Here is a 20,025-nt window from a genome sequence, read left to right as displayed (position 1 = left end):
AAGATATGGAAGGTGAAGGCAACTGTGGTTTCTGTGATAACAGCAGCAATACAGTTTATATATTTATTATATATAATTTATATAGTTTATATATTTCCCTCAGCAATCACAGTCCCTCTGGAGATACTGCTGACGGTTTATCTATGTTGCTTACTTCAGCACTCATTCTCATATGCTGGAATATGAGCTCATGGTGACTGTGATTGCTGAGGGAACCTGAAACACCAGCAAAGCAGAGATGCACTGATAAAGCTTGAACCCCAATAATCAGAACACTGCAGGTTCAAGCCCGGAGGACAGAATCAAATAGCCTGTCAGCAAAACAAAAACTATTTCCCAGCTGCGGGTGTCAATAAAACAGCAAAGGTTGTGCTGTCATTTAGTGAGCTGAATACTATATCCTCCATAGTATAGATATAGTTCTTATCATTTCACCTCTGCATACCAGCACATTGTGCTTGAAATGAAACAAAGACTTTGGGGTTAAACTACAGTATATCAGTTTTGAATCAAGGGTATTTACATGTGTACTTGGTGAACCATACAGGACTCACCTTTTATACATGGCAAAGGCATTTTAGCGGAGCAGAAATAATACAAATTAGCATACGCTTTCGTAAAATTATCATGTTGGATCAAAAGAGGCTAAACAGCAACAACTGTGATACCATCTTATTGCTTACTAGTGTATAAAATACAAATCAAATAAACTCAACAAACCACCAGCCTAAACACCTGACGTTAAAAAAAAAAAACAACAACAAAAAAACAACCAAACAAGAACCAGCTCAGAGAACATAATACGACGTTCAGGTGCCATAATAACACTGCTAAAATAGTGAGGAAATGAGGGCACTTAAAAATGAAACACAACCGGTCTCTTTATCGTTTTTAAAATGGGAAACCTTTTATGAGTCTCTGTCACATAACGGTTTCTTAAGTGCTGACTTTCCATAATGATGCTTCTCAGGGTAATGAGAAGAGTGTAATGGTATAATACTGAGATAGACAATTATCTATCTGTACCGGCAGCTTACAAACAAAAGGTCAGTTTTGTTCGAAGCAAGAGAGCTGCTACATGACTGAAATCTGATATATATTTTCCAAGATACATAGCAACGTCTGTCTGTAACATATCTTCCTGAAATTGTCCTATTTTTGAGAACTCGCTGTCATATTACCAATAGATGGCGGCAGAGAAGTTCTGAGCGTTTGTGTAAACGGTGCTTCACACGTTAACGAAGGTCGTGGGGAGTCTGCGAATTGCAGCCGAGCTGCATAAGATCACGCTGAAATGAAAGCGAAGCGCTTTCTGGGAACTACTGTCATTTCTTGAATATGCTAGACAGAGATGGGAAGTACGATGTTTCCTCAAAGTGTTCTCACAATACCAGCCCTATGAATAACACGCGCTGCAGCTCACCCTGCTCTGTGTGTACCTGGCGCGGGACGTTCGTGGACTGCGTCTGGAGAGAGCAGTAAACAGTACACAGGTGAGAAATATGCACTAAACGGATCGAGACTGGCTCAGTGCCCGGACAAGCCTGTGCTGTTTGAAATGTCCACAGATACGCAAGCTCACCCATATAAACACACATGCATGCGTACATACAAACACACACACACACACACACACACACCAACGCCCACGTCTACTGCTAGGCTTCTCAACACCTTGTGCTGACTCGTTAGAACAAAGGACCTTCCTCAAAGCATAACTACTTAAGGGGAGCGTTAAATGTGGCTGCTATTGTTCTGAGAAACGGGGCCTTCAGGTCGTTGGGTAATGGAGGAAGGCCTCACCCTTCTTTCAGGCTAATTTCCTTTAACACACCTGTTCACGTACATGGCGAGTATGAGGCACCTACCTCACTCCTACCTGCATACCTCCTTTTTCTTGTTACTTAATTGTTATTACCTCATAGTAATGCCTGGGAAACAGGATTTATTTTTAGCATTAAAGTCTCAGGGCCTCCGATGGTAACATCGTTCCCAGGTGTCCAACTTACAGGCAGTTTATGCACATGTATACACACGCGAGTGCACACAACTTCAGTTAACCCATGGCATTCGCTCACAGGCAGCTACACGCACACAGTTGTTTGGAGAAGGTCGCCAGCGTAAGCCCAGCATGGGGCAGCGAGCGTTTACATGGAGCACTTCTTCAGAATAACCTCTCGTACCAGACACTTGAAGGATCACGTGTTGTGATGGTGTAGCCTTCAGTGTTCAGGTGGACAGAAAGAGGGAGAAAAGAAGGGCAGAGAGGTGGAGAGAGGAGAGAGAAAATGGGGAGAAGACGGAAAGAGAGAGAGAAGCAGGAGGAAAGCAGAGGAGCATGCTGCTGAGGTTGTGCTAACCATCAGCAGCAGGTCTCCTGAAGCGTTCGCTAGCAGAACACACGCCTCAGGGCTTGAAAGCTGACATATTTAGGCAGGTTTCATGCTTGCTTAGCTAATGCGGTAGTAATGGAAAATTATGAAACCTAAGCAAATTTTAAATCGAAGGAAAATCTAAGATCTAAGCACACTGTTGTTAGGTAAAAATATTTAGTTACCCTTTAAATTGCATTCAACTAACTATATTTATGTTGTTAGTTAACATTAATGATCCTTCATTAATGAAGTCATAAATAATGTTAACGTGATTAACATTTATGTAGTGTTCAAAAAAGTGCATTGCTTACAGGCAGTGCTACTGTAATGGTGGTTAATTGTGTTAGTAAGTTTATCCTTTAAGATATTAAGTTTGAGGGCATTTTAGTCTGAGTCCCAGTGAAGACTCCAGTGATTGAGTCCTACAGGGCACGGTCCTGACGGCACAAAGTCCTGTTGGGCACAGGTCCCTGGAGGGGACAGAGTTTTGCCGGGCACAGAGTCCTACAGGGCACAGGGTCCTGAAGGGCACAAAATCCTGTTGGGCACAGAGTCTGAGAGGGCGCAGGGTCCTGGAGGGCAACAGAGTCCTGCTGGACACAGGGTCCTGCAGGACTGCAAGACTGGGCTTTGGGATGGGTGTTCGCGAGGACAAACACAGACTGGATCAGGCACAAGTCTGTCATCTGTGATTTCAGTGTGACCTGGTTTCTCTAATTTACCCACCCTAATCATCCCTGAGGTGATTCACTCACCTTAATCATGGGCCCATCATGTGGCTCTTAAAGCCTGCCAAAGATCTCACCCAACATCACCTATCTCAATCTCTGCCTCCATCTCTCGCCCTTCCTCCCTCTCTCCCTCTCTCGCTCTCTGTTCCAGCTGCTCGACTCTAACGGAGATCAAGGAATGTAGGGGTCGGTTAATGACAGAGGTGTAGGAAAGTGGAAAAGAGACAGAAGATCACTAAAAACAGTGAATCAGTGTAAAGCGGAAAGACAGTCATCCCTGTTCTACTGACATGACGTGTCTCCCAAACATCCCTGCTTGCGTAAGATGACCAGCCTGTCAGTGTGCCAGCATCCAATGGAAAAGGCTGTTTGGCACTGTCCTGGTGATGCTTGTGGTTATGGTGACGATGATGATGATGATGATGACGACGATGATGGCGGCCCAGAGGAAGTGCAGCACGCTTTGCGCACAGGCGCAGGTTGGGGCAGGAAAAAGTGGCGAAGGTTGGACCTCGGTATCCTTTCCCTGCCTGGCCGGTTGCCTAGCGCCCCCCCCCCCCCCCCCCCCCAGCGCCAATAGACCTCTAGCAGCGTTGAGCAATACATCCTTATCGGCTTCCTGTTTCCTTTCTGGAGCGCTCACCAAAAGTTGATTGATGGGTGCAAGCTCAGTGTGGGAGGGGCCAGTTGCTAAGTTCCACTCGTGGTACTGTTACATATTCTCAGAAGCCCCTGGGAGGTGAGACGCATTGTGCAAATCATGACCTTGCATCTCGGGGAGAAAAGCACAACGCCCAGGGGATAAGACAGTGACTACAGCCTACAGCCACACACAGAGAGAAACGCTTTGATTCGTTTCCAAACATTTCTTTTTATGAGACTTCTACAAATAGAGCCCTACTGTATTCAATGCATGTTCACAATGGCAAAGACTAGCAGACCACATTCACTAGCAGACTACACTAGACCACATTTACTAGCAGACCACACTAGGCCGCACTCACTAGCAGGCCACACTAGGCCGCACTCACTAGCAGGCCACACTAGGCCGCACTCACTAGCAGGCCACACTAGGCCGCACTCACTAGCAGGCCACACTAGGCCGCACTCACTAGCAGGCCACACTAGGCCGCACTCACTAGCAGGCCACACTAGGCCGCACTCACTAGCAGGCCACACTAGGCCACATGCACTAGCATACTACACTAGACCACATGCACTAGCAGAGAAGAGTAGACCCCATTCACAGCTGGTATTCACAGTTGGACAATGAATCTTCATCAGCATTTGAAACAGGCTTCTATCCCCCCCAATAACACTGCTGATGGTCTGATATTGGCTTTTTGTTAGTGATATTCTCATGTCGTCAAACTTGGTTGCGCTCAAGTGCTTCTGCAGAGATAAAATGACTCAACATACAGAAGAAATTTAGATCTCAAGCACGTCAGATACCTCACCAACAGGTGGCAACTCAAGGTGATCGGCTTGCAGCCTTTCTCTCGAGCCGCTCTCAGCACAGTTAGCAGAGTTTAGTAAAATCGTTTGTATCGGTTCTTTTTAACTCCTGTTAGATACGTAATTTAATGATCACATTGGGAACTGCCCTGGCTTCACAGTGGATTTACCACAGATTTCGTTGAAGGTGCAAACCTTGGACTCGGTAGTCGCCGTACAGTAGGGCACAGGACCAACCAGCTGCATTTGCAAATGAGTGACATCATTAAGACCTATCAGAGCTATGACAACACACAGCCCTGCCTGAACTGTTAATGATACAAGATATGACAACATAAGCAGCAAACCATGGAGGATGAGATCATTCTAAAATCGTCTTTTCCTCTTTTTTTAATTTTTAATTTTTTTTGTGTGTGTTTGTGTGTGTGTGTGCATACAGAGTTTCAAAGAAGTGTTACCACAAGTCTGAAAAAACAACTACCACCACTTATCTATTATCACAAAAAGGCAAATATTTACCATTATTAGAGAATCTCCCCCTTTGTTCCCAATCAGACAGCGCTGCAGAAACACCGCCGGGAATAAATAAAGTGGGGGAGAAGTAGATGTATAAATAGGTGGCCAAACTGGTCCATTGTGCAACGGTTGGGAGGGTTTCCTCCTCTGGCCTGGACCTCCCCAGCACCTGTGGACGTGGTGGGGGGGCGCGAGGGCGAGGGAGGAGGAGAAAGAGGAGAACAATGGGGAGGCCAGCCACTGGAATCACAGTGAGACAGAGAGTCTGCCAGCACGCCCCGATGGGGGGCTTCAGGAGGCGCACAGGAAGAGGCTTCTCCCGGCTGGACAGGACAGGCAGTACAGAGGCCAGAACAATGAAGAGGGGACAGCGGCATTGGAGAGAGACGGTCAGGGCGCTTTTACAGGAGTCCGGGTGGTACGGTACCCTGCTCAGACAGCGGCCAGCCCTAAACACACACACACACACACACAGGACTGCTGCGACGCAGGTTACGAGGCGCCAGGCATTGCCTGTCTCTTCCTACAGGGAGTCTCAGAGGAAGGTTTTGTTAATTGCCTTTTATTAGGTTTTAAGACTATGATTAACACAATATGCGCACACAAGCACTTACGGCATCAGTCAAACAGAGGTGCGGCTTCCAGAAAACCTTGAAGAGCGTAAGAGGAATTCAATAGAACTGGATATAATTTCCAGATCAGCTAATCACATGAAACTAGTGGCTATTATATTATTTACTATTTATACAGTTCATCGCTTAACCCTTCAGCTTTATAACTTCGCATCTGAGTGGTTGTAACCTGATGACAAAACCTGGCCCTATTTGGTTATACTTTGTACAACTCTGTCTCATTCTTGCTGACACAAAGGCCATTTGGCCAATCAACATCAAGCTTTCAAGGACAGCCAAGGCCCTCTGAGATGTGGCAAATATTTTGCTAGGCATGTAAATTACGCGTCAGAGCGTCGCCACCGTGAGCAAGCGGGCACACGGGGTCAGCTCCGACACACGGCAGTGTTGTGCACACACAAACACATGCGTGCACACCCATGCATACAAACAATGGACTGAGTCATCTACAGCATTTAGTTGGTCCCTCTTTGTCATAGTGCCCAGCCATTGGTGGTGGCCCAAGGCAAGTGACTAACAAACCAAGAACTTGTCCCATTTGTCCAAGAATTTGTATTCTGAGTCTCAGTGTTCCAAATTCATTGTTTGGAAACACTGGGTGCGAATGTGGGGGATTCCAGACAGCTGTGTTTGAATGTGTGTGTGGTGTTTGGATTAGTGCTTGAAAAGACGTCAGGAAAAGCGTCTTTTGGGAAATGAAACTGAAGTCCATTAAGGAACACCCCTGGATCACAGCACCCCACATGCACCTGCCACTGGGAAGCACACACACAGCAGGGAGTCTGTAAGTGTTGTGCCCTTGGCCAGGAGGTCTTCGGTCAGGTGGCCGCCGGAGGGCGTGACTGAGGATGGGACTGAGCGAGGCCGATTGCAGCGATGTTTCATCGTTTAAGAAGAGCAGTTCTGCATTTTTGGCACCGCCAGTGAGCGGGAGAATGTCAGTGACCTTCTCATATCCATGCCACCAACAACACACTAAAGAAAAAGCCTGTCGATTGACCACTTCCACTGAACTTTGCCTCACACGCACAGACAGCATGTCTGCCTAGAAGACATTATCCATACAACATCAGCTTTTTAGAAAACTGTCCAGGCAAAAAGTGACTACCCAATTAACAGAATAGGCCATGAGTCACAAATAATGACAGCAGCATTCTCTCTCTCTCTCTCTCTCTCTCTCTCTCTCTCTCTCTCTCTCTCTCTCTCTCTCTCTCTCTCTCTCTCTCTCTCTCTCTCTCTCTCTCTCTCTCTCTCTCTCTCTCTCTCTCTCTCTCATTTCCTCCCCACTCAGACCCCAATGGCTCTCTCAGTTCCTCTATCCTTGCAACCAGTTCAGGCTGGAACTGAGGGCGAGTCCCTCTCAACAGAGAAGTGCAACCATCCATCAGCTTTCAGATTCTCTCCCAATAGACACACACACACACACACACACACACACACTCAGCTGCCGCTCTGTCTACTGACTTCAAAGCCAGCTGACCCGAGCAGGGTAAAAGCCAGGAAATGCCTGGGAGAGGAAGGATAGCCCTGAGATATGTGTATCATGCTGGCCAGGAGACAGGCAGACACAGTTAGCTGGAAAGGTTCACTGTTCCAGCACTCAAACAGCAGGATGGCCTTAAAAGGCAAGGCAGCCAATAAATTCTTGATGAGATAACACACACTGAAGAACTAAGGGGAACGTTTATACAGGTCGTGGGGCTAAAAACGGACCATTGACCACCGGCGCACACACTGCGAGCTTCGTACACACTCCTACACGCAGCCTGTCTTACTATATTTATGCTGGCTTCAGTGCTACTCTGACAAAACCAGAATGTCTTAACCCCAGAAGTAAGCACAAAGGGGAAACTGTGTTTCTGTTTAGTTTTTAATTCATGTAATTTTTATAAAATAAGATGACCGTTTCGTTTCAGGTTATTTCGTTTCATTTTAGGTTACTTGTGAGGGCAATCGAATAAAAGTACCAAGACCAATGTGCACATAGGAGCATGTGTGAGTATTACTGGCTGAGTAGTACAGAAGGACAGAGAGGAAAAAATGAATTCTGACAAAGTAGGGTAGGAGAGAACAAGGGACCCCACGGTGACTGTATTAAAGTTTTTTATTTTTGTTTTTGTTTTTTTACCTGAGATCATGTTCCGCCTCCAATGACCAGGTAACCCTGCCTACCCCAGCCTCTCCCAAGGACAGAGCCACAGACAGCAGTCCGGGTGTCAGGTGTTAGGTGACACATTTACCACTGCGCAGAACCAGTCCGAGCTGCCTGAGCCTGACCCCGGTCCAATAAACCACTTCCCAGGTCAACAGAACCCAGACAATATGCCCTAACCGCTAGCAACACATTAGCAGCAAGGGATTAGCTGCCACCGAAGCCGCGGGGGGCCTTTCTGAGAATTCATTATCAAGCTCTTATCTGTGAAATGGGGTGACAGAGTCCACCCAACTCTAACACACCTTAACACAGACTGGTTCATACCAGTTTTCTACGCTACACAGCGAGAGGACTCATAGAAGGGTAACCCCAGCAGGTGTAGAGAAATGGTATCCTCTTATCTCAACAGAGGATAGGTGTGGGTGAAACCAATATGAGTGACCTTGCTGATCATAAATAAATATCTTGCCTGCCAGTAGATCATTGAACTGAAACGCTGGGACTCATTTCTACAGATATTGCACTGACTGCTGATTTAATACTGATTTATTTCAACGTGCATAGAGACTTATGGGATCGCATCAGGCTGTGTCTGAAAACTGTTCTATTAAATGAGGAATATACATTTGTAGTCTATAGAGACTATTGTGTTGCTGTCTCCTATACTTTTGCCTTTGAACAGCCTGTCACAGTCTAAGTCAGACAAAACAGTACATGTCTAGTGAACTTGAGGCTTTTTTTTTTTTTTCAGGAAGGTGCTCAAATGCCATGTCTGTCTTGGAGTCGCCGTGCCACACACACAGTGCGGAGGGAAGCACGTTGTCACGCTTGAACATTTTCGATGGAACATTTTTCGTATGTTCCGTCAGACTCGCGGAGGTCACTCCGAAGATGACTCAGAGTGGGCTGGTCGGTTGCCGAGGCAACTGCTGAGTAAAACCTTTATGATGTAATCAGTCTTCAGGATGATGTAACTGGGAGCTATCATCTTAAACATGGTGAAATTTGGGAGTTGGCAGTTATGAATGTAATGCAGACAGAAATTGCATCATATCTTTTTAAACCTGAAACATTTCCTGACATTAGTTCACTGCAGAAAGGTGGATAAAGTTTATTAATTGCTATATATTTAGTGTACTTTAAATTAGAAATGTGATTACGTTCTGTAGCATAAGAGGTGTACATGAAGCTTTTAAAAAGATGCCTTATTCCCCAGTTGTTCCAGCATGTTTCATTCAAGTGAATGCGTTACACTCATTTCACTTTCACATCATTCAGACTTTCACCTGCAAGTGAACAGTGGTTGGGTGCAATTTTCAGTGTAATTGAGCTTTTATTTTTACTGGCTTTGCATGTGTCTCAAGAAAGCCAGTAATTTCATAAAAATATTTCATATAATTTCACAAAGAGCAGCAACAGAGAGTGACAGCAACTTTTTAAATTCAAAATTTTATTGTTGAACTTGACAATCGTGTGAAAATGCAAGACAAGGTCATTCCAACGTTGTAACAAACTTAAAAAGTTAAAAAGCATGAAACAGAAAAACCAGAGGCATGGTAATATTCACAGGCGCGTTTAGGCGACAGAGCCCCAGGCTTCGCGTGCGCCAGTAACGAGGCACCAACGTGGTGCACTCCGTGGGGTCAAGTGTGCATTTGCAAAATGCAGACAAGCAGTTCACGAGACCGCGGTCCACCGCGTCTCTTTGCGTCCTGCACGCGGGAGCGTCGACCCACGGCAGGCCGTCGTTCCACCGAACACTCCTCTGCACGCGCGAGACGCATCGCAGCAGCGCACCACTAAAGTAGCTGCACGTCTTCCTTGCGTGCGGCGCGTGCGGCGCGGGGGGATTGAGTCTGCATGTCTCGCGCCGCGGAAGCAGTTCGTGTCCGTTCCTGACCGGGAATGTCCTTCATGTTCGTCACCATCCCCGCCTCGCCTCGGTCTGTATCCGATTGTTCTGCAAGCAGGTGGACTTCCAAACCTCCCAGTGACACGTCAGTAACTCTCGCCGGAGTCGGGCGAAGCCGTTCAACGCATCTTGAGCAACTGCCGGACCATGCCCGCGATCTGCAGGAACTTATCCTTCTTTCGTTGCTTCAGCGCCATCAGGGCTCTGGCCGTTTCCTCGGGATCGCTCGAGGAGGAGAAGATGCTCCTCACCCTCTCCTCCGCTTTCATGTCCCCGGTTTTCTGGAACAGCTTCATCAGCGCGTCCTGGTTGACGTTCTCGAAGATGTTCGCCACGGCCCGCTTGCGGTGCGCCGTGTCGAACCTGCTGCCGTAGACGGAGGGGCAGACCCGGCGACTCTCCGAGGTCACGTACGTCGACATCTTCAGGTTTCTCTCGTGCCGTCGGCAGTTTGGGTTTTCGACAGCTCGTTCGAGTTTCGGCTGCTGGAGTGCTCGTGGCAGAAACTGAAGCTCTCACGCCGCCGCTCGCGCAATTTAAAGGGTTTGCCGCGAGCGGAAAAGCTGGCAAGACCCGCGCGGTGCGTCACACGCATACGCAACGCCCCTTTTCTCAGCGGATGTGACACTACTTGCAAGTGGGCAGCGGCCACAAACGAACATTAGAATGAAATGCGTACACAGGGTGCACTGAAAAGAAGAAAAAGCGTCAAACTTATGGACATTGAATTTATTGTTTATTGTTTGTTCAACATAAACTCGTAAGTTGTCATGTTAAACTTGTACTACTTCAGTTATATCAATGCGCTGGCATTATGCTGGTGTAGGGTTGTTTTTTTTTTTTTAGAGTTTAGAGATTTTTTTGTACTTTGGTTTCATTAGAGGTTTCATTATCAGTCAGCGATAAATGCTCCTTTAATCAGCAGATATTTTGCATTTTATTTGTGTATATATTAATCTCGTCAATGGTCAGGATAAAATTAGTAACACCCCCCCCCCCCCCATTAAAAACATTCCTGTAACACTGCGCTATAAATGTCACACAGTGGTGTTTCTAACAGTGGTGTTTCTGTTTATTGAAGATGAATCGCTCAGCTCCTGCCTCAGCTGATGTCTGTGTAGATAACAGTGCGTGACTGCTCCTGCACTAATGGAAGGTAAACAAAGCCGACCATTCCCCTCCTGTGCACACGTACCCCGGGCTTTCCCAATAACATGCTGCAAAAAAATGTTTTTGCGTTTCCTCTCTTCCTTTTCTGTAACTCCTAATCTAAACATGTGAAGGAATCCAGGGTGAAAAAAAAAAACTGTGTCAGTCAAACGCTGGACATGTTACGCCAAGAGGTCAGAGTTCATAACCCTGGGAAAGTGGTCCATTGTTGCAGTAGAGTGGAGGAATTCAGGACCCCCCCTGACGCCTGTCTGGATGCCTCTCCAGGACGGACTGGAGGCTGGCAGCTTGGCTAAGGATGGAAACTCCTCGTTCCCCAAGCCCATTATGAAGACGCTACCACCACCACCCCCCCACCCCCCACACCCCAGCGCTGCTCTTCCAATGCCCGACCGAACCGTCTCCTCGTTGGTTAACAATGGGAACGCAAAATTTAACGAGAGGTTGAGGGTCACGTTAACCAAGAGGAGACGGCGGCCCCTCCAGCACTCACAACGGAGCCTTCGTAACATCCATCCCTAAAACACTAGCCACGCCGGCAATGTTTGACAGATAGATGACAACATTCTTAAAATGGATTTAAAAATAGCAATAACTCACACTTCTCTGGATGTATAAACTGCGACTTCGTCCATTTCCCGTAAATGTGCATGGCAATAGTGAGCAATGGCCCCATATATGGAATAACCGAGAATGAGAGAGTGCGCTAGAACTTTGCTGTTATCAGTCAAAGTCCACAGTCCTCCAGCCCCCTGGCTGGCAGCACTGAGAAGGTTCTGCCTGGCCACACATCACATCCTCCGCTGTGGAGCCTGATATGCGGGAAGCGTAGCAGAAGGGAGAAGTTTTTATCCAGTCAAGACAGCAGAGTCACGATTCCCCGAGAAGATGGAGTAACCATCTTATTAGGAACGGGCCTTCACCTGCAGTTACTGTCAGCTGGAATCACACATTGTAGTCAGTTGGGCATGTTGTTGCTTAACTGAGTGTGGTGTGACATAAATAAATGTCAGGTAGGCTCAGGTAGGGATCTGTTGCCATGCGCAGTTTATGTCCATTGTCATCCAGCATCTTCAGCAATGGTGGGATTTCCGACTGCAAGACCGCCGCTGACGGATATTTCTGGACGGGGGACCATTCTCTGCTAGGCCGTAAAGGTGATGCATGTAACAGCTGGCGAGAACAGAAACACTGCTGTTCCCAACAAACTCATCCTGACGGTAACGCCCACTGCCACACAACTGACATTGCAGAGGTGCTAGAGCATTGAGGCTGTCTTGTCACCCACATGGTCACCCTGCGGTCAATCGCACACCAATGGTAAAGAAGGCAGAGGGCAGCTGATATATTGTAGAACAGCCTGCAATCCCACACAGGTACAGAAAATGCCTAAGATAGGCATAACTAAGATAGGGGGCATGCAGGAGACATGCATGAGACATACAGGAGACATACTGGAGACATTGCTCACTCCTGATAGTGAGCGATTGATGTGGTACCTGCAGAGACTGTCTAGTGTAATAGATATGACACTTTATAATGCCGCAACCTCCCTCTCTACTGATTTCAGTGACGGTGAAGGTTTAACTGCTTTGTGGAGGACTGCACAGAAAAGGCATCACTATCAGTCTGTGTATGCAGGTCAAATCCAGTCCAGGAAGGGGAGGGGAGTGTCAACAGCTGTGGGGGGACACGCTCGCTGCGTCCGAATGCACAGTCCCTAACGGCGTCTCGTACCGCATCTGCAAATGTGGCAAATCCTCTCCCCACCTTCTCTTCCTTAGCAATAATCCCTTGTGGTGCCGCATGACAAAATATCACAGCTAGTACAAAAACGTGGTAACCCTAGTGTGTGTGTGTGTGTGTGTGTGTGTGTGTGTGTGTGTGTGTGTGTGTGTGTGTGTGTGTGTGTGTGTGTGTGTGTGTGTGTGTGTGTGTGTGTGTGTGTGTGTGTGTGTGACCATATATACATAATGGGGGTAAGAAGCATGAAAGGGACTAGCGTTTTATTCGTTTATGTCTGAGGAATCTCTTTGGCCCAGGTGTGCACGCACACATGGAAGCATAACTTCTACTGTCACTCTTCATACCCTTGTGTGTGTCCTTGTGCAAACGGCTCATGTGTGGAAGCTTTCGATGTAGCGGCTTGGATGGGCGGGTGGGGCGCTGTGGTCACTCCTCTGTCAGCGCTGACGTTGCCTTGGCAACGGCACAAACAAACTGCCATCGAGCGGATAGATTTCCTTCTGGACTTTGATCTTTATCATAGACCACAGATCGCACACACATCACGTATGCAGGGAAGCAGCCTGGAGTCATTAATTATTTCATCCTTGCAGGCTGGGAAGCGTGTAGGCACAGAAGGACAAGGCTCGGGTCAGTATCTAGGACAACTAACACTCCTACTGGGTGGCTTGACATCCGTTCCTGCGCTTGCAGCCTTTCTAACCCATAACTGCCAATCGGTGTGCCTTCAGAATTTCCCACGGTTCTTGCTTCCGAAATAAGTCACGGACTCGTTTTCCCTGTCTTACTCGCACTCCAGTGGCTTTGGGTCATGACCGCAGTTTCGTACCCAGTTTTCCCTGACTAACTGTCAAGAGTCTTTTTTCTGGCATTTCGATCCGAACCTGCTTTTCTGGATTTTGGTTGGGCCTATTACATCACAGTCAGTTTCCTAGTTTTGATATCAGATTTTATGTCAATGGTCATTAAAGTAGTACACTGCACATACGCCCAGGTCGACTCGCCTGGTCACATCACATGCACAGCGCATGCGTCCAGTCTCGTCTGGTCATCTACCCATGTATGCGTCCCAGGAATTCACTGCAGGGGGGAATATAAGAAAAAACACTCAATTAAATCGCTACATAAAATTAAATTGACAAGTGCGCCGAAGTCCTAGAAACTACTAGAAGCGGATGCACTCCTAGAGTTTGTCATTTCATTATTTAAGACATAATCTACCATTAACCATTGATACCACATGAACCGGTGTGGGTATCAGAATGGCAGTTTCTTTGTTTTTGACTTCATTGTCATAACTGAACTAAAGAAGTCACTGATTTTTCTACATTTATGTGATCAGGTGTGCTTAGCTAGTGCAGTTATCTGGCTGGAGCTTTCTATCTGAATCAGTACAAAACTGCACGGTCCTGATTGGTTAATCCTGTTTCTCACTTTGAACATCACATCAGTGCAATTACTGCACAAACAGGTCAGTTTACACACACGGCATCAGCTACACTCTAAGTGTATGTTATACTTTACATGTGTAGTATCAGCTATACTGTATGTGTTTTATACTTTACACATGCAGTATCAGGTATACTGTATGTGTGTGTTATAAATTCTCCATTATTAAACATTTGAAACTAATAAAGTTGTGCTGCCAGATCATCCGTTCAATAAATTGTACAGCAGGAGAACGCAGCATCAGAAACTTGGTGTGAAGTCATGCCAATACACACACGTGCTTGTGTTTGTTGTAATTTAACTTTAATGTGCACAAAATAACTTTACAAGAAAAACAGGAAAACAGCTAACTGGAAATGAGGTTTCGTGATCCAAGATAAAAATATATAGGTATGTTACTTGCCTGTTAAGTGTCAGTGAGTCTCACCTGCTATGGCTGCTGTTTACAGGAAAGCGCAGGGCGGGCTGATGTGTGAATGCCAGCTCTATTCCGGGAGACACAGCGATCTTACACAACCTGGTCCACTCTCGGGCCCTGGGAGGGCGGCAGAAGTTCATCTGAGTTCACTCAGATTTACGTGGCAGCCCCCCCCCAAAACAGACACAGTCACAAAAGACACTTTACAGACTCCACAAGCCATTTATTCAAAGGCCCACGCCGCAGAGCTGCTTCCTGCTGATTTGGGACCTGTTCGTGTTACCTGGACCCCAGCGTTTGCCAATTCCGTGAGTGAGGGTCGAGTGTCCGATGAAGGTCAAAAGGCCAAGTGTCCAAACTCGATAGTGGAAAGGAGCATAACCCGATACAGAGTCGCTCTGGTGAGTTGGTTGTGTCCAGGCCAAAATGCCATTCTCATTCCACCGCAGGGGTCTGGATAGGCTGTGTCTGTTCTGGGAAACCAAACAGAGCCTCTGGGCCTTATTCTTCATCTATTAAATGAGTTCTGCAACACATTTGCTTTTGATCAGGGTAAATGTTTATTAAAGCCGCTCTCTACTGACCTCAGTCGGGAAAGTCTTGGGGATGCTTCACAGTTGACCAGATCTGGAACGCTGCAAATAGAGGAATGCCTGTCAGCGCTGCAGTGACTCAAACAGATCCATAATAAACAGGAATCAGCTCCGAGAAGTCGTGATAAGCGGATGTAATCATCCTTTTTTTTTAGTGTGTTGTTTTGGTCGCCATGACAAACATCGAGGAGTGAATAACAAATGTAAGCGTCTTCTCTGGCATCATGCAGACAGCCAGACAGGCCACGCAAATTCCATGTAATCACCAGGATACTCACTGGACCTTGATCAGAAGAGAGTGGTATCATGTGCAGACAGACAGACAGACAGACAGACACACACACACACACACACACACAAAAACAAACACACACACAGGAAAGGTCAGTGTGTTCAGATTGAGTGACGCATTATTATTCACCAACTCAGGACACCCAGGCTGAATTACAGATAAACCAGTTCAAACCAGTTGCAGTAGCAGGCACCTTCTGTCTCTCTGTCTCTCTCTCTCACACACACACACACACACACACACACACACACCAGGGTTGCCACCTTCTTGTATTAGCCAATATATTTTGTCCCTTACAGTAACAACATTCCAAACTTACAGAATCTTGGGAGAACTTTCTGGAGTTTCCATCTCATGAGTCTATATGACAGGAACAACATTTCGCACATGTAACATCAGTGATGTTATACGCTGCTAGAGTGGCACATGCTTGTTGGCTCTTGCCTCTAACCCACCATCCAGTAGATGAACCTGCAGCTGTGGCAAACCAATCAATCAGGCAGAACGTTTATTTATATAGCGCATTTTACAACAGTAAGCAGCTTCACAAATGTCCGAGTCCAAGCCCCAAGTGAGCAAGCCAAGGGAGACAGTGGCGAGAGAAAACTCCCTAGAGCACGAGAAAGAAACCTAGAGAGGATCCAAGACTCAAGACCATCCTCCTCTGGCCTCAAACAACACCACAGAAAGGAATCCTGGCATAGACCAGCCATTGACGGTCCCAGTTCGAGCCTTTAACACTTGATGCCGTTGGGAGTTTTCAACTGGTCGCAGAGGGGAGAAAATCGATCTGCCATAGCATGTTTCCACGGAGGCACACGAGGAAGCGACACCGGCCAAAAGTGCAAGCCTCGTGGATTCTTTATAAGTGTTGCTGATAAAAACCTGCATCATGTGTTTAAACACGGCAGCCTGAGCTAGAGCAGTGTCGTCAAGCTCGACCGCGCTCACGTTCACAACTCAAACACTGTAAAGAAAATGCACGGAGCAGAGATGTTCGCTCGGGCCAAGACCTGCGAGGGATGGCAGCGGATTCGACAACCAAATGGGAGCCCGTTTATTTCTTCACTCTTTGTTTTCTTTGCTTGGAGAGCGTCTCTGATATTTCGCCGCCGCCAACCGACTGCTGTGCAAGCCACTAGATGTTTGTGAAGACGGCGATGAAACGGTTAATGGCGTCCATTGGGCTATTAAGAACTCCCTTGAAGTCACAGAGCTATTATGTTATCCAGAAAAGTATGAGTTTATAGCCATTTCTCAGCATCTGCCCATTAAAACAGGAGTCCAGGAGAAGCGAGACTGATCGACTTGTTCCTGATTGTTTTGAATTTGTGGAAAGGATATTTGGACTCAAGGAGCAAATGTGACTCGGACTTCTGTAAACCCTGACCGTTCAGTGCACTGATTTGTCTGTTGTGGTAAAGAAGAACAGAGTGTTGTTAGTATGTCCAGTTTGGGCCAGTCAGGTGTAATGAGAAACATCACTGTATGAAGCAGTACCGATGACTCCAGACCTTGTCATAACAATGTGTTTAGCATTGAGGGGGAGGGGTATCAGACTGGGATACCCCTCCCACACTAAAGGGAGTAACATTAATACACACACACACACACACACACACACACGGTAGGTGGTCCTAGTGTCCTGTTCCCCAAAACAGACTACTTTACCACCATTTGCGCAAGTGGTTTGCTTGGTACCTGTGGTAACGCACACACACATGCGCAAAAGATTGCATTTCGCACACAGAAAATCTGGACTCACCTCCTTTTCTCGTTGTGAAATGAGCAGGATTTGAACACAAACAAAGTCATTGCGGTGTTGGAGTATAATTACGGGGACGTACCGCAGACTGTGTGATGTTGTGAAAATAAGAACAAAACCATCGTGTCGTCATGGGTGAGGGGAATGCACGTGATGTCACAGCTCACATTAGGCCTCTCGAGATGTCTCGCGTGTGCGCGGGCAACAGCCGAGCGGCGGCTCAGCAAACGGATAGCATCTGCGCATGCCAGAGCCGCACGAGCCAAAGACGGAGCTCGCTCACGTGACCTAACGACCTTTTTGCACGCTAACCAGGGGAGAATTCTGCCACAGCTCAGCACCTGGCCCCGCCTACTAAATGGGCCCATTGTGGAATTAGATCTAATTAGATGGAATTATATGGAATTATATGGAATTATATGGGGAGGAGGGCAGGGCCTCACATGCAGATGTTGCTCGGTTTACATACAGTGAGAACATGGGTGCACAGGAGCCAGTTAAGTGGACAGGGCATTGAAGGCAGCCGCTCCTGTGCAAATGTATTACTCCCTGGAAAATACAGGTCTGGGTGACAAAGAGCGATAGTCTGGACTATTCTCTCTCTCCCTCTCTCTCTCCTCCCCTGCTTTTACCGTGACAAGCGCAGGGTGTATTATTGGTTAGATAACACTTATTTAACATATCCCTATCGTTTAGCTTTTTTTTGGGGGGGGGGGGTGGAGCTTCTGGGGTCGGCAGCATTATTTTCTGTTATTTTTGTAGTGATAGAAGCTGTCACAAGGTCAAAGCTGAAACTGCAACAGTGTTTACAGCTGCAACTCACCCAGTGTTTACAGGTCTACGCCGGTGGAGTGTTTGACGGACTGCCCTCGAGGGCCAGTGCCAAGGTTTACCACATACCAGTTCCTGCCAGCTTCGTGCACAGCAGGTGGCATAGACAGGACCTCCTTTCTGACTGCACGGGCCACACCTCTTCTCTAGACCCATATGGCAGACACACACACTGGGCCTCTTTCCTGGACTGGTACAGCAGGCAGAGACCGGGCCTGAGACACCTGAGTTCTGCCGTCTTGTACTATGAATCTTGTATCTTTTTTTAATACTACGACACATACAAAGGTAACCTCGATGCACTCCATATATGGATCTTAATAGCTAACGTATATGTAACAGTTTCTGACCTAAACTGATGAGCTGGTTGATGAGCCAGGCGTGCCTCACCCTAAACAAGTCCAGCATCCGCCCACCCGCACCAAGCAAAACCCCCGTGAGAAAGAGACGCCCATTGCCTGCAGGACCAAGTGTGTGTACGTGTGTGTGTGCGCGCGCGCGTTCCACCCAGTGGTAACTGAACAATGGGATCAAAGGGAACTCCTACACAGGACTGTGGGGCTTGTGTTTCCACATGGAGCTTCTCTTGAACTCAAGTGCACCTTGGACGGTAATCCTGCTCCGAGAAAGACCACGGCATCAGTCCGTTGGTATCCAGTGCTCTATTTCCAGAAGGTCCCATCTGTGGTTTGTGTGTGTGTGCTTGTGAGTCTGACAGAAGCATGCATGGAAAGTGGAAGTGTGGGTACGGCTTAAGCTAGACGTACGTCCAGTCACTGTCGCACTGAGAGAGGAACCGATTAACTCATCGCAAGCACCTTGGATATCAGAGGGCACAGGCCATTGCCCCCCCCCCCCCCCCCCACACACACACACACATACACACACACACACACACACACACACTCTCACTACAACACAAGTGTTGACTCAGAGAAATCTGTCTCGCCCACACCAGAGGTTCAAATACACCGGAGTTAAGTTAATTGGCCTTGTGTAATTCCGCTAACCCTTACAGAATAAGACGAATGCTGCAGTTTGCATGAGTCATGGAGCACAGCGTGGGAACAATCACTGCCAAGGGCCCGGTATGCCTGCAGGGCACAAAATCCCAGTTTTCAGTTTATTTGATTGTCTTTGCATAATAACGGCCGCCACAGGCTTACCCCGAACCAACGCTCCAGCGATGGACAGAATAGTAGCAAGATGAAGTAGTATAATCCGCGCACACACGGCTGACGCAGTGGTATAAAAATATGGGGTTTGCACGAGAAAAGCACAGTAATGCCAGTGCAAGACAGTTGGAAGTCTGTCCCTTCTCTCCCACGTTTTCAAAATCACACACACACACACACACACACACACACACACACACACACACACACACACACACACACACACACACACACACACACACACACACACACACACACCCCCCCCCCCCCCCCCTACCTACCTATTCATGAGTGCAGTGGCAGTTAAGGTACTTGTAATCTGTAATCAGAAGGTTGCTGGTTCGAGCCCAACCACCACCAGGTTGCCACTGTTGGGCCCGTGAGAAACACCTTTAATTCCCAATTGTTCAAGTTGTACTCAGTCATAATTGTAAGTCACTTTGGATACAACTGTCAGCTAAATGTCAGAATGTAAATGTTGTGGCATGGTGAGCATCATAAATGTTTGATTGTGCAATATCAAACATTCATATTAGAGCGCACGCACACTAACAAGAATGAAATATGATTAAAAAAGATTTCAGTTAGTAGACTGTTTCAGTGTGTGTGTGTGTGTGTGAATGATAGTGTGTCTTCATGCCCAGTGGTGGATGGTGGTCCTACACGGGACTGTGGGGCTTGTGTTTCCACATGGAGCTTCTCAAGCTCAAGTGCACCTTGGACGGTAATCCTGCTCCGAGAAAGACCACGGCATCAGTCCGTTGGTATCCAGTGCCCTATTCCCAGAAGGTCCCATCTGTGATGTGTGTG

At 47.2% G+C, this 20,025-nt stretch overlaps 2 protein-coding genes and 1 long non-coding RNA gene across 3 annotated transcripts in view; 1 reads left to right on the top strand and 2 right to left on the bottom strand.

The window, feature by feature from the left end:
• Positions 1–9,297: 9,297 nt before the first annotated feature.
• On the bottom strand, positions 9,298–10,365 carry tcima (transcriptional and immune response regulator a). Its single transcript, XM_027029658.2, has one exon. It carries the CDS (start codon positions 10,196–10,198, stop codon positions 9,896–9,898), a length of 303 nt encoding a protein of 100 aa, XP_026885459.1. The 5' UTR covers positions 10,199–10,365; the 3' UTR covers positions 9,298–9,895.
• A 2,889-nt stretch (positions 10,366–13,254) lies between these two features.
• Positions 13,255–14,654, top strand: LOC113589817. The gene is made up of 3 exons (XR_003412028.2): positions 13,255–13,322; positions 14,035–14,163; positions 14,591–14,654. It is a non-coding gene; the product is annotated as an uncharacterized LOC113589817 (long non-coding RNA).
• Positions 14,655–14,730: 76 nt separating this feature from the next.
• ppp3cca (protein phosphatase 3, catalytic subunit, gamma isozyme, a) overlaps positions 14,731–20,025 on the bottom strand; it is a 71,348-nt gene continuing 66,053 nt past the window's right edge. The window contains exons 15-16 of the mRNA XM_035526494.1: positions 15,144–15,194; positions 14,731–15,032 (exon numbers count right to left, since the gene is read on the bottom strand). Of these exons, the coding sequence (XP_035382387.1) occupies positions 15,171–15,194 (24 nt within the window). The 3' untranslated portion in view covers positions 14,731–15,032; positions 15,144–15,170. The remainder of the gene's footprint in view (positions 15,033–15,143; positions 15,195–20,025) is intronic.

Source organism: Electrophorus electricus, chromosome 5, assembly GCF_013358815.1.
Source record: "Electrophorus electricus isolate fEleEle1 chromosome 5, fEleEle1.pri, whole genome shotgun sequence".
Lineage (NCBI taxonomy): Eukaryota > Metazoa > Chordata > Actinopteri > Gymnotiformes > Gymnotidae > Electrophorus > Electrophorus electricus.
Note: the sequence above shows the minus strand (reverse complement) of the source record. Positions and strands in the feature narration are given on the sequence as shown.